Raw genomic sequence first — 13,299 nt, 5'->3', positions numbered from 1 at the left:
CCTCCTCCTTCCTTCTTTCTTCTCCTTGTCCTTCTATTCCTTCTCTTCTTCTTCTCCCTCCTCCTCTTCTTCCCCTCCTCTTTCTTTTCTCAAGGCCAGCACTAGCACTGTACCATTTTAGCCACAGCTCCACTTCTGGCTTTTGTGAAGTGTCATGGACTTTTCTGCCCAAGGTAGAACCATCATCCTGAGATCTCAGCCTCCTGAGTAGGATTACGGGCATGAGCCACCAGTGCCTGGCTGTTTGTTTTTAGAAAGATGAGTCTCACTGTATTGCCCAGATTGGCCTCAAGCCCTCACTCTGTATCCTCCTATCTCAGCCTCCTGAATAGCTGGGATTATAGGTATGGACCTTCAAGTCTGGTTGAATTTTTTTTTCCAGTGCTGGGAATGGAACGCAGGGCCTTGGCCTGCTAGACAAACTCTACCACTGAGCTATGTCTCCAGCCCTATACAATCTGTCTTTTTAGGAATATCTGAGGAGGGGTATAATTCAGGGTCTTGGAATACCATTCTGCACAACACGGCAGTAAGAACTAGAACTCACACACAAAAGAAGCTGCTTAGTGGGTGCTAGTGTTTGTGGAGTAGGTACATTGCCTAATATTCCTGAGTTCACTTGGCCTGCAGAAATTAGGGCTGGGGTCCCTGTAGGTGGCCTGCCAGCCCTTTAGTACCTTTCCCATTCTTCTAGAGAGTCAGATGAAGAGCTGCCCTGGCCTGGCTCACCCAACATGGAACAGGTGGCTGAGAACACCCCGGGTGAATACTTCGGGACCATCATGCCTGTGCAGAGCCTCTGTGAAGACTCCTTCCACCCTGAGGAGGCCCGTGGAGCAGGACACCAGGTGAGCTGGCTTTCCTGAGTGTTGGAAGGTTTCAGATGGGGCCTTGGTGGTGGGCAGGGCCTGGCTGGGCCCTGAACTTACAAACTCAGACGCTTGCTTTCTCCTGCCCTGTTCTTCAGTTTCCCTACTTACTTATTTATTTATTTTTGTCCGTTGTGGGGCTTGAACTCTGGGCCTGGGTGCTGTCCCTCAGCTCTTCAGCTCAAGGTGAGCACTCTTCCACTTGAGCCACAACACTACTTCTGGTTTTCTGGTGGTTTATTGGAGATAAGAGTCTCACAGATTTTTACTGCCCGGGCTGGCTTTGAACCGTGATCCTCAGATCTCAGCCTCCTGAGCAGCTAGGATTACAGGCATGAGCCACCGGTACCCTACTTTTAAAGTCATTAAGAGCCAAGCATCTGTGATACATGCTTGTAATTACAGCTCCTTGGAAGACTGAAGTCTGGAGACTTTGAGGCCAGCCCTGTAAAGTTTGCAAGACTCTACCTTCAAATAAGCAGCAAAAAGCAAATAATCATGACAATAATAATGTATTTTTAAAATTTCTCAGTGCTGGGCTTGAACTAGGGAGCCTCCTACAAGCTAGGCAAGTGCTCTACCACTTGAGTCATGCCTCCAGCCCTCAATTTTCCTGGCAATGAAATGGGTTGGTCAGACCATATTAATGTTTCTTAGTCTTCAGTCCCTTCCTTCTACTCTTATGATTCCCCCCCCCCACGCACACACCGCAAACTACAGCCTCCTCTAGCCTATTACTTTATTGGTCTTTAAACTGAAGCTCTTTAGTTTTGGGGAGGGATATTGGGGATTGAACTCTGAGTCTTACATGCTAAGCTTGAATTCTACCACTGAGCCATATTCTAGCCCCAATCCAGCATCTTCACTCATCCTGAGACAAAGCTATCCTCCCCACCCCAAAGAGAAAAATTAAGATTACGTCTCACTGGGCATTGGTGGCTCACTCCTGTAATCCTAGCTACTCAGGAAGCTGAGATCTGCAGGTGGAGGTGTGAAGCCAGCTTGGGCGAGAAAGTTGGTGAGACTCTTTCATTAGTAATAATCCAGACATGGAGGTGTGGCGCAAGTGGTAGAGTGCTAGCCTTGAGGGGAAAAAAAGCTAAGGGACTGCACCCAGGTCCTGAGGCCCCAGTACCAGCACTTTTTTTTTTTTTTTGGTCTGGTCATGGGGCCTGAACCCTGGGCCTGGGCACTGTCCCTCAGCTCTTCAGCTCAAGGCTAGTTCTCTACCACTTGAGCCACAGCGCCACTTCCGGCTTTTTTCTTTTTGCATATGTGGTGCTGAGGAATCGAACCCAGGGCCTCATGCATGCAAGGCAAGCGCTCTACCACTGAGCCACCTTCCCAGCCCCAGTACCAGCATTTTTTGAAAAGGAGGGGTGGGTAGGGGGAGATGAGCAGGTGTTAGAGCCAGAAAGGGTCCACTGGCACCCACTGGAGATTCTCTTCTTGACGTTGCTGAAGGAGTGACACAGGAGTCATTTTCTCACTCTGCGATCGATGTGGTCTAGTGCCAAGCAGGTGTTATAAGGAAACCCAGAGAGCCTGGCACCCACATGCGTGCATGGCCCTGAGTCTCCAGGGGTTCGTCCAGCCTCGACCCTTCACTGTGAGGTCCTGGGTGCCCCTTGAGCCTGGCAGTGGCCACCTCTGGCAGGGACTTCAAATCCAAGATGGATTGGAGTCCGAGGGGCAGGCTAAATTTCCCTTCTCCTTGCTGGGTACTGGGGCTGCTTAAGTTCTCTGACTACTCTGTTCTGGGACGGCAGCCTCCTCATTCCAGGCTCCTGCAGTTCATCTCACCCATGTTAGTTTGCTTTGTTTACCCTTTCTGCCCAGACAAGGAAAGCTTGCAGGTTCCTTTCCATGGTCCATATCTCCAGTAGCAATCCCTGCTCTCAAGTTTTGCCCGCAGATGCCAGAGAGCGCCGGCCTCCATGTCCTATGCAAATGAGCGTCTTCTCCCAATAGAGGGGGGAGAGGCCAGCCTGAACCAGGAAGATCCTGGATCCAGCCAGCTCTGACTTCCTCCCTCCATCCCACTGATTCCCGTCTGAGATCTCCAGTCCTGTCACAATCACTTGTGTCGAGCAGGTGCTTAGAAGGTGCCAGGGAAATGGCGGTCCAGGCAGGAGGCTTTGTGGAGCTGGAAAGCTAGTAAGGAAAATGGAGACTAAGAAAGGAATTGTGAACATGATTACTTAAGTATCGTTGTGATCAACACACTAAGGCACAGCCAGGGTCCTGAGGGTAAATGATAGGCCACCGGGAAGGGTTCTTCCGTGACTGGGAGCTGCTTGTTGAGCACAGCTTGGGGGCCTTAGCCAGTGACACTGGAGAAAGGAGAGGAAGGGAAATCTTCTATGTGCAAAGGCCCTGAGGCAGAAGGAAGGCCATTAGAGGATGGGGAAGACAGTGAGAAGAAGGGGCAGAGGAGGTCTAGCATGAGGAAACAAAAGAATGGTGGGGCCTGGGTCTGCCTCGGTGTCCCCAGACCAGTGTAGCTTTGTATGCTTGCTGGAAACTTGGGGTTTTACCTTTCCTGAGGGTCATGGGGGACCCACTAAAGATTTTATAAGAGGGAATGGCTGATGTGATTCAATCCACAGTTTTCAATCACAGTGATTTCTGGGCAGAGAATATGTACGAGGAAGAGGGACTGAGGCCAGGTGGTGAGTAAAAACAATGGTACAAGTATGACCATCTGAGGATTGTGTTCAAAGCCAGCCTGGGCTGGTCCTGGGGCTTGAACTCAGGGCCTGGGCACTGTCCCTGATCTTATTTTGCTCAAGGCTAGCGCTCTACCACTTGAGCCACAGTACCGCTTCCAGCTTTTGCTGTGTATGTGGTACTGAGGAATCCAACCCAGGGCTTCATGCATGCTAGGCAAGCACTCTACCACTAAGCCACATTCCCAGCCCTTCATTTATTCTTTTTTCTTTTTGTCAGTCCTGGGGTTTAAACTCAAGGTCTAGGGGATTGTCCCTGAGCATGTGTGCTCAGGGCTAGCCTTCGACATTTGAGCCATAACTCCACTTCAGGCTTTTTGCTGGATCATTGGAGATAGAGTTTCATGGATTTTTCTGCCCTGGCTATCTTTGAATCATGACCATCAGATCTCAGTCTCCTAAATAGCTAGGATTATAAGCTTAGCCCCTGGCACCCAGCTTACACATCTTTTTTGTGTATATGTAACTAAGCCAGTCTGGCCTTGAAATTGCAATTCTCCTGTTTCTGCCTTCTGAATGCTGGGATTACAGATCAGATGTTTGCTACCATATCTAGCTATTTCTCTTCCTCTCCACCTTGTCTTCTCCCTCTTCCTCCTCCTATTCCTTGTTTTTAATTTATTGTTATTATTATAAAGATGATGTACATCAGGGTTACAATTACATAAGGCTTGTAAAGAATACATTTCTTTTTGGACATCACCCCTTTTCTTCTTCTTGTGCTGGTTCTGGGGCTTGAACTCAGGGCCTGGGTGCTATCCCTGAGCTTTTTTCTCCAGGCTATTGCTGTACCAATTGAGCCATAGCTCCACTTCCAGCTTCTTGATTGTTAATTAGAGATAAGATTCTCCCTCACTTTCCTGCCCAGGCTGGCTTCAAATCACAATCCTCAGACCTCAGCCTCCTGAGTAGCTAGGATTACAGGCGTGAGCCACCAGTGCCAGACTATTCTTAATTGCAATTTAGCATTATTCTACTGATTTAACATTTATAAAATTCAATTTGATGTTCTTCCATCATTTATTATATTTAAGATGTACAGATACTGTTGTGAGCTTTTCACAAATATTAATACATTTTTACAGTTTGTTTTAAATTAATAATTGTGTATGTATGTGTGTATGTGTATGCTGGTACTGGGGCTTGAACTCGGGACCTTGAACTGTTGTTTAGCTTGTTTTTTGCTCAAGGCTGTCACTCTGTCATTTGAGCTACACTTCTACTTTCATCTGCTTACTGGTTAATTACAGATAAGAGTCTCTCAGAGGGGCTGGGAAGGTGGCTCAGTGGTAGCGCTTGCCTTGCATGCTCAAGACCCTGGGTTCGATTCCTCAGCACCACATAAGCAAACAGAAAAAAGCCGGAAGTGGCGCTGTGGCTCAAGTGGTAGAGCGCTAGCCTTGAGCTGAAGAGCTGAGGGACAGCGCCCAGGCCCAGAGTTCAGGCCCCACGACCGGACCCAAAAAAAAAAAAAAAAGTCTCTCAGATTTGTCTGACCAGGCTGGTTTCGAACCTCGATCCTCAGATCTCAGCCTCCTGAGTAGTTAGGATTACAGGCATGAGCCCCTGGCACCCAGCTTCATTTTTATTTATTTATTTTTATATTTATTTTTTTGTCAGTCGTGGGGCCTGAACTCTGGGCCTGGGCGCTGTCCCTCAGCTCTTCAGCTCAAGGCGAGCGCTCTACCACTTGAGCCATAGCGCCACTTCCGGCTTTTTTTTGCTTATGTGGTGCTGAGGAATCAAACCCAGGGCCTATGCATATCAGGCAAGCACTCAACCACTGAGCCTTCCCAGCCACATATAATTTATTTTTTGGTCTGTCATGGGGCTTAAACTCTGGGCTTGGGCGCTATCCCTCAGCTCTTCAGCTCAAGGCGAGGGTTTTCTAGTGGTTTATTGGGGATAAGAGTCTCACGGACTTTCCTGCCCGGGCTGGCTTTGAACCGTGATCTTCAGATTTCAGCTTCCTGAGTAGCTAGGATAACAGCCTATTTTCATATTTTTGTCAGTAGTGAGGTTTGAACTTAGGGCCTTGAGTTTTCTAGGCAGACACTCGGCCTAGCCTCCGGGCCCTGCCCCCTTCCAATATTAATTCACTTACTTCCCATGGTACCTCTGGGATGGTAGCTTGGTTATCAATGCCACTTCTGTGGATGAAGTGACTGAGGCAGAGAGAAATCCCTTGGTGTCTGTGACTCCTCTGCCAAGACTGGGAGAGGAAGCCGCCGGGCGAGGGCGAGGTCTCCCACTTGGAAGTAGAGCGGCCCAGATAGAACCCAGGTCTATCTGAGGCCAGAGAGAAAATCAGAGCTGGAGACTGGCCCCTGGGCCTGGGCACATGGGGAGTGAGTGGGCGGGGGAGGGGCAAGGGCACAAGCCAGGAAGAGATGCCATGTCAGGCTGAGGGTCCTCCTGAGCTGGAATTCTTCCCCACGGCCCAGCTGCTCCCCCCCCCTCCTTTTTCATGGGGCACGGTCCCCTGGGTGGCCAAGGCGCCAGGCCGGGCTGTAGATCTGACACCTCGTGCTGCCCAGCCTCTGATCAGAATCTGACTGCAGGGCAGAGGTGAAACTCAAGCCAGCCAGGCCTTGCCCAGCCTGAGTGTGGCTGTAGACACACAGGTCCCCTTCGTGGGGCAGCCCGGGGAGCGGGGAGGAGGCCTGCCAGCGGTGGTCTTGTTGGATCCCCAAAGAGCCTGTGTCCCCCCCTGGGGCATTGGGCAGGCTGCAGCCCAGTGTCCCAGGACGCTGGCCCCTAGGGTCCCCAGGGAGGCTCCCAGCCACCCAGCTCTCAGGTGAGCGGCCGGGATCGGATTCCTGGGTTTTATGTCCTGCATTGTTCTTGGCTGGGCCCAGGCTTATGAAACAGTAATGAGGGGCCCCTGCTCCCGAAGCCCGCCCCTCTAGGGTTTCCACTGCCAGGCTCCAGCGCCGTCAAGGCACAGAGTCAGGGCCTGGGAGGGACGGCCGTGTGGGGGGCCAGAGCCGGAGCCCCCCGGGGAACGAGGGTGCTGACAGCCACCAGCCGCCAGCCAGCCACCGAGCCCGCTGCCCAGGTAACCCGAGAGGAGGCGGGGCACCGGGTGCCACGGCCCTGGCTCCCACCGCAGGGGAGGGCCCGGCCACTCTGGGAGAAGTGGGGGGGCCTGATGGAGGGGGCAGCCGTTCCCCCTGGGTGAGCCCAGCTCTGGCCTTCTTGCTGCGGCCTGGCTGCCGGCAGGGGGAAAGGAACTGCTGGGCTAAAGGCGGGTGCCCACATCTGGGGGCTTAACCATGCAGCCCTGGAACCCCCCGACCGTCCTGGAGTGTGAGCTGGCTCTGCTCTCCTCTGCTGAGCCCCTCGGGCTCCCGTCCCCGACCCCCGCACCCCCTGCGCTCTCCAGCCCCGCTTAGCCTTCCCCAACCCTTGTCTTCTGGCTACAGAAGACCCTTGGCGTCCTCTGTGTACTTCCTCTTCCCAGGGGCACACACTTAGAAGTTCATTTGTAAATGAACGCGCACTTGGAAACGAACGTGCACTAGTGGACCTAAGGGGCCTGCACGCATGTGTGCGTGTGTGCTCTGACATCAACTCCGTGAGCACACAGGTGTCCAAGCACCCCGGCCCTGACACACATGATCACCTGCAGCCGGCCCAGGCACGTACACGCGTGTGTACATGCAGGTGCCCACCTGCGCCAGGTGCTCGCGCCAGCCTGGTGGCTCCCGGGGAGGCAGGTGGGCTCCGCCGTGGCGCCCTCCTTGAGTCCAGAGATCCCAGGAGGAGATGTCCGCCTGCTCCCACCCGCCCCCGCTGGGAGGGGCTGGGGTGGGGGGAGGGGAGGGGAGCCCCACGTGGGTCTGAGCTGCCTCCAATCTGCATCGCCGGTCCAGGAACCCAGGAGCCCTTCCAGCGAGGACCTGCCGTACTGTGACCTGCCCCGCTGCCCGCTGCCCGCTGCGGACCTCCTCAGGGCGACAGCCTCCACTGGCCAGTCCGCGGTGGGCCTGGGCCTCAGGCGGGGACCTGAGAGGTGGGTAGAACCCCGGGAGCTGGGCCCAGGCTCCCTGGGAGAGGATACCCTCCCCGCCCCACCCACACCCCTTCACAATGGCAGCGTCCATCTGACAAGAGGCTGGCACACATCACGTGGTCAGCCCAGCAGCCTGGGCACAGGCGGGCAGGAGGTGCACTCCTTGGGTCCCTGGGAGAACTCAGATCAGATTGTCCCTGCTTGTGGTGGGGGGTACTGGCCCTGCGGTCCCCAACTTGGCCTGTTTCCCCCCCCCCATGACCTTGTCTACCCATAATTCCACAGGGTTGGACTCAGCTTTGTCCCAGGGTGTGTGGCCGCCGTGCACATCTGAGGTCCTTTTGCACGGCTTTGAAAGAGGCTGTCTTCAGTCAGGGTTCCTGGAGTCACCCCTCACAGCTGTGCTTTGCTCTGAGCTATGGGATTCCCTCCCCCCCCAGGCCTCCACTGACCTGAGTCTCCCCCTCTGGGGTTTGGGGACCTGGGGATCTAGGAACCTGAGTCCCAGCTTCAAATCTGGTGGGACTATGGGCAAGTTACCCCATCTTTCTTTGTCCCCTTTATCTGAAGTGGGGGGGGACTTAGGATATAGCTGAGTGATACAGGGTATGTGGCCTCAATGTAAAAATAGAAGATGTAAACAATGTAAAAATAGAAGGGGCTGGGAAGGTGGCTCAGTGGTAGAGCGCTTGCCTTGCATGCATGAGGCCCTGGGTTCGATTCCTCAGCACCACATAAGCAAAAAGAAAAAAGCCGGAAGTGGCGCTGTGGCTCAAGTGGTAGAGCGCTAGCCTTGAGCTGAAGAGCTGAGGGACAGCGCCCAGGCCCAGAGTTCAGGCCCCACAACTGGATCCCCCCCCCCAAAAAAAAAAGAAGAAGAAAAAAGAAAGGGAAAAGAAGGAAAAACAGTTGTTGCCTTAAGAACAGGTGCATCTCACAGGTAGGCATAATTATTTTTTAAATCTCCACTTTCAAATGTAATTTCAAAAAAGTCTGGGACAAATGAAATTGAAGGTCTTTCCTGCAGGACTTGTCAGGGCCTTGAGTGCTGCGGCCTGCATGGTGGGGTTCAGGTGGGGGTGACAGAGGAGTATAGAGTCACTCTAGCCTGCTTACTTCTTTTTGGTGCCCATCCTGGAGCTGGAACCCAGGGCCTGGGAACTAGCCTTGAGCCAAAAGGCTCAAGGGACTACGTGAGCCACAGCTCCACTTCTGGCTTTTTGCTGGTTCCCTGGAGATAAAGTCTGATGGGCTTTTCCTGTCCAGGCTGGTGTCAAACTGCAATCCTCAGATCTCCGCCTCCTGAGTGGCTGGGATTGTAGGGTTTTCACCCATTACCACCTGGTAGTTCAGTCTGGAGAGCCTGCCAGTCATAAGCTTAACGGGAGCTGTGTCTGCCCTGGACAGCCTCTCCTTGGCGGGCTTCCTCTCCCCTCCCCAGCTCCTGCCCTGGGAGGGAGGGGCGGGGTTCTGCTTTGCACACCCCTTCTCTCGATTCTGTTCCCCTCCATTGACAGAGGGTTGGGGCCTGGTTATAACCCAGCTCTGCTCTTTCTTTTTATTTTTTGCCAATCCTGGGGCTTGAACTCAGGGCCTGGGCCCTGTCCCTGAGCCTCTCTGGGCTCAAGGCTAGCACTTCTACCACTTGAGCCACAGCGCCACATCTGCCTTTTTCTGTGTATGTGGTTCTGAGGAATTGAACCCAGGGCCTCATGCATGCTAGGCAAGCGCTCTACCACTGAGCCACCTTCCCAGCCCAGCTCTGCTCTTTCTTAGCTCTGTGGCCTTGGCCAGGCTCTGGATCTCTCTGAGCCAGTTTCTACCTCTGTACCATGGGAGACTACGCTCACTGAAGCAGGCCTGCTCCGGCTTCCACCTCTGGTGCATGCGTACGGGTGCCTGCGTGTGGGGAGGGTGGGGTGGCTCATGGGCCTGACTCCTCTCCCAGGGGGGCATCCGCAGCAGCAGGGCGCCCTGAGCAGGACCTCTCCCCCACCTGCCCCCAGCAGGTGCCGGGACCCGGGGGCAGTGCCCTGCGTGGAGGGCCCGGCCGGCTCCCCCTGCAGCAGCCGAGACGAGGACCCCAACTCGGACACCACCTCAGGCTCCGACAGGGACACCCCTGATGAGACCAGCAACTCCTCCTCGCTGGTGAGCTGGGGTCGGCGGTGGGGGGCACATGCAGAGACCCCCCTCCAGATGAGGGTTGAGAGCCTCACCGCAGAGCACCGGACCACAGCACGCTGCCATGTTGGCTGGCGGCACTTTGGGCCTCCTGGCTGTCTGGCTAAGGGGAGGCCCGGGGTGAGGCCTGGTCAGAGAAACAGCCCCCTGTCCACGCGGGGATGAGTTTGGGGTGAGAAGAACTTGGATGAGTCGCCAAGAGTCTCTTACAACAAGGAGGATGGGGGGAGGGCATGGTAGCCGGTACATTGGCTCTGGCCTGGGCCTGGTTCCATGCTGCTGACTTGCTGACTGACTCCATGCCTCTGATCCTGGCAATCACTGTCCAAAGACAGAAGGAAATGGATGGGCTGCAGTGGGGAGGGCAGCGGGCTCCCCACTATCCTCTGAGTTAGAGTTTATGGAAGTACTGTGTGTGGGGGTTTGAGGTTCAGAAAGGGAAAGCAATTTGCTTCAGGCCACACAGCTGGGAAGTGGTGGGGCTAGGATTTGAACCCATGCCTCCCAACGGCAGGCCTTTGGCCTAGGTCTTGGCTCTCAACCTGCTTTTTCTTCTCTTCCCCTGGCAGGATTGGGACACCGCTGAGAGACCGAGGGAGGTCCCCAGCTGGGACGAGCTCACCGTGATGATCCCTCGGAAGCCCCAGGAGGGGGTAAAAACTGACAGCGCCCGCAAGGTCCCCAAGTCCCCGGTCAGAGGAGACACTGCAGGCCAGAGGAAGGAGGGTAAGTCCTCTGCTGGGCTGGTCCCCAGGACCATGGGTGTGTGGTGATGCCTGAGCCCAGCATCGCCGGCGAGTCATCTCCCTGGTCATCCGGGACCCTGGGCAGGAGAATCTTACCCATAATAATGTTCTCCTAAATATGGAGAGTCCAGGATATGCTCTGCCTGCTCACACCTTCTGGGTTAGAAAAGAAGCTAGTGGAACAGAAATGGAATGACTCCCAAGATAAAAGAGATGCAGCTACAGGTGTGGCTGGATCCAGGTGTTTGAACACCACTTAGAATCCAGCTCCACTGTTAGCTAGTGCCATCGCCGTCTGCTGCTCATCAGCTTCCACAGAAGGGCACAGTCTTGGCCAATCAAGGTCATTAGGATTCTCACCAGGACCCAATGTAGGCCAAGAGGCTCATCTTGGTGGCCAAGGTGAGCCCCTTGTGCAAGCCTCTAAGGCTGAGATGGGGGATGGGAAATCAGGGTGAATATCCTAAGAGAAAGAGAAAAGGCTGCTGTTAGGCCAATCTCACAAAACAGGGAGCATTCTCCATTAAAGGAAGCTGCGGGGAGGGGGGGGGATCTGCCCGTCAGGGAGGTGACATGATGCCAGGGTGACCAGAGGGCAGGTTGGCTAGGAGAAGACAGACTCTAAAAGATGTTACTGAACATCTAGCAGTTTAACACAGTCCGTGCGTTGGGCCCAGCCGTCTCAGGGTGAATGGCATTGTAATCAGGAGAGGTGGTTTGTTGTTTTCGGTTTTATTTTTTATCAGTTGTGGGGCTTGAACTTGGGTGCTGTCCCTGAGCTTTTTTGCTCAAGGCTTTGAGCTACAGCTCCACTGCCAGTTTTCTGGTAGGTCACTGGACTTAAGAGTCTCATAGACTTTCTTGCTCAGGCTGGCTTCAAACCATGATCCTCATATCTCAGCCTCCTGAATAGCTAGGAGTACAGACGCAAGCCACCAATGCCTAGTCCTAATCTCTTATTTTGTCGGTAATGGGACTTGAACTCTGGGCCTGGGCACTGTCTCTGAGCTCTTCACCTCAAGGCAAGCGTTCTACCACTTGAGTCATAGTACCACTTCTGGTTTTCTGGTAGTTAATTGGCTTTGACCTGCGATCCTCAGGTCTCAGCCTCCTGAGTAGCTAGGGTTACAGGCCCAAGCCACCTGCACCCCAGCTTTTTTTTTTTAACTTAAGGAGATGCTTGTGGCAGAGGTAAGCAGAAGGGGCCTGACTCACTCTCATGACAAGGAATGGGGGTGACGGGGAGAGTCAGAGGGGGTGCAGGAAGGGAAGAAGGCGGGTAAATGGATGAGACTAACAAATGTCATTATCCAGGTGCTGGTGGCTCACGCCTGTAATCCTAGCTACTCAGGAGGCTGAGATCTGAGGATTGCAGGAGAAAGAAAGATCTGGGTTCAAAGGCATCCCAGGCAGACAAATCTGAGAGCTCATCTCCAATTAATCAGTACCTGGAAGCGGAGGTGTGGCTCAAATGGTAGAGTACCAGCCTTGAGCAGGAAAAAACAACAACAACAAAACTCAGCAAGAGTGTCAGGCCGTGAGTTCAAGACCCAGTGCCAGCACACATACACACGTACGTGCGCGCGTGTGCGTACACACACACACACACACACACACACAGAGGTGGCTCAAGTGGTAGCATGCCAGCCATGTGCAAGCAACAAGAGGCTTTGGGTTCAAGCCCAGGTGTGGGGTGGAGGACACAGGGAAGACAAGCCGTGAACAGCTGGGGCCTTCTGGGGAAGGACAGAACACAGTCCCTCCGCTCTTTTGTAACCCTTCACTGCCACCCAGGTGAGGGAATGAGGGCCACGGTGGATGGGGTAAAGGGAAGTTCATAGAAGAGATTTAGGAAGGAGACTGAGAGGACTGGGGACGATCCCTGGTTTGGGTGTCCGGCTGGATGGCGGTGCCCTTGGCCTTCTTGGGTGGGAAGCAGCAGTAGCTGGAGGAAAGCCATGGTCTGGTGGGACTGGATCTTGTCCTAGGTGCCAGCTACCCCGCCGCTCCACTTAAACAGGGAGGGGGCGGGCCTTACCCTGTGACCCACTAAGCAGCTGTCAGCTCTGTCCACCTAGTGGCAGCTCCATGAATTGCAGGCTGGGGCCAAGGCTCTGGAGGAATGAATGAGCCAAGTGTCAAGCTGGGGCCTCGGAATCCCTTCTAACTCTCAAGAACAGAGGCAGGTGCTGGGAGGGTCTAAATGGAAGCGGGGTGGTGGGAAGGGGAAAGATGTGGGCTAGGGATGGGATGCTCAGAAGGGTAGGGACTGGAGCCAGAGGTAGCAGCAAGGTGACTGCATACCTACTGTGCACTGGGCCCCTTTGCAAGCCTGAGAGGTACCAGCCTTGGCTCTACCCAAACAGAGCTTTCTAGGGAGAGAACAGATAATCAAGTAAACAAGATAGACTGGGGGGAGGAAGTGCTCCTCCTGGGTAACCAGGGGACTCTGAGCAAAGACCCCTTGCCAGCCAGGCTAGGAGGAATCAGTACTTAAGACAAAGGCAGCAAAGCAAGAGCAAAGGCCCTGGGGTGGTGATGTACTATAGCAAGTTTCAGGGGCTAAAAGACTGGGTGATAGAGCATGGGGAGTGGAGAAGGGACTGTCAGAGGCCAAGCTGGGAAGAGGGCAGAGACCAAATCCTATAAAGCCTTTTCCTGCTGGGTAATACTGGATTTGATTTCAACTAAATTAGTCCCTCAAGAGGTGTGTGCATGTGTGTGTGTGCGCGCGTGTGTATGTGCGCCCATGCACA

General features: G+C 54.0%; 1 protein-coding gene across 1 annotated transcript in view; it reads left to right on the top strand.

Annotated features, from left to right (window-relative positions):
• Positions 1-734: 734 nt before the first annotated feature.
• Positions 735-13,299, top strand: part of Triobp (TRIO and F-actin binding protein) — a 54,889-nt gene continuing 42,324 nt past the window's right edge. Inside the window, exons 1-4 of the mRNA XM_013024800.1 lie at positions 735-848; positions 7,474-7,613; positions 9,623-9,764; positions 10,367-10,523. Of these exons, the coding sequence (XP_012880254.1) occupies positions 735-848; positions 7,474-7,613; positions 9,623-9,764; positions 10,367-10,523 (553 nt within the window). The remainder of the gene's footprint in view (positions 849-7,473; positions 7,614-9,622; positions 9,765-10,366; positions 10,524-13,299) is intronic.

Source organism: Dipodomys ordii, unplaced genomic scaffold, assembly GCF_000151885.1.
Source record: "Dipodomys ordii isolate 6190 unplaced genomic scaffold, Dord_2.0 Scaffold79, whole genome shotgun sequence".
Taxonomy (NCBI): domain Eukaryota; kingdom Metazoa; phylum Chordata; class Mammalia; order Rodentia; family Heteromyidae; genus Dipodomys; species Dipodomys ordii.
This window is presented reverse-complemented; position numbering and strand designations above follow the sequence as displayed.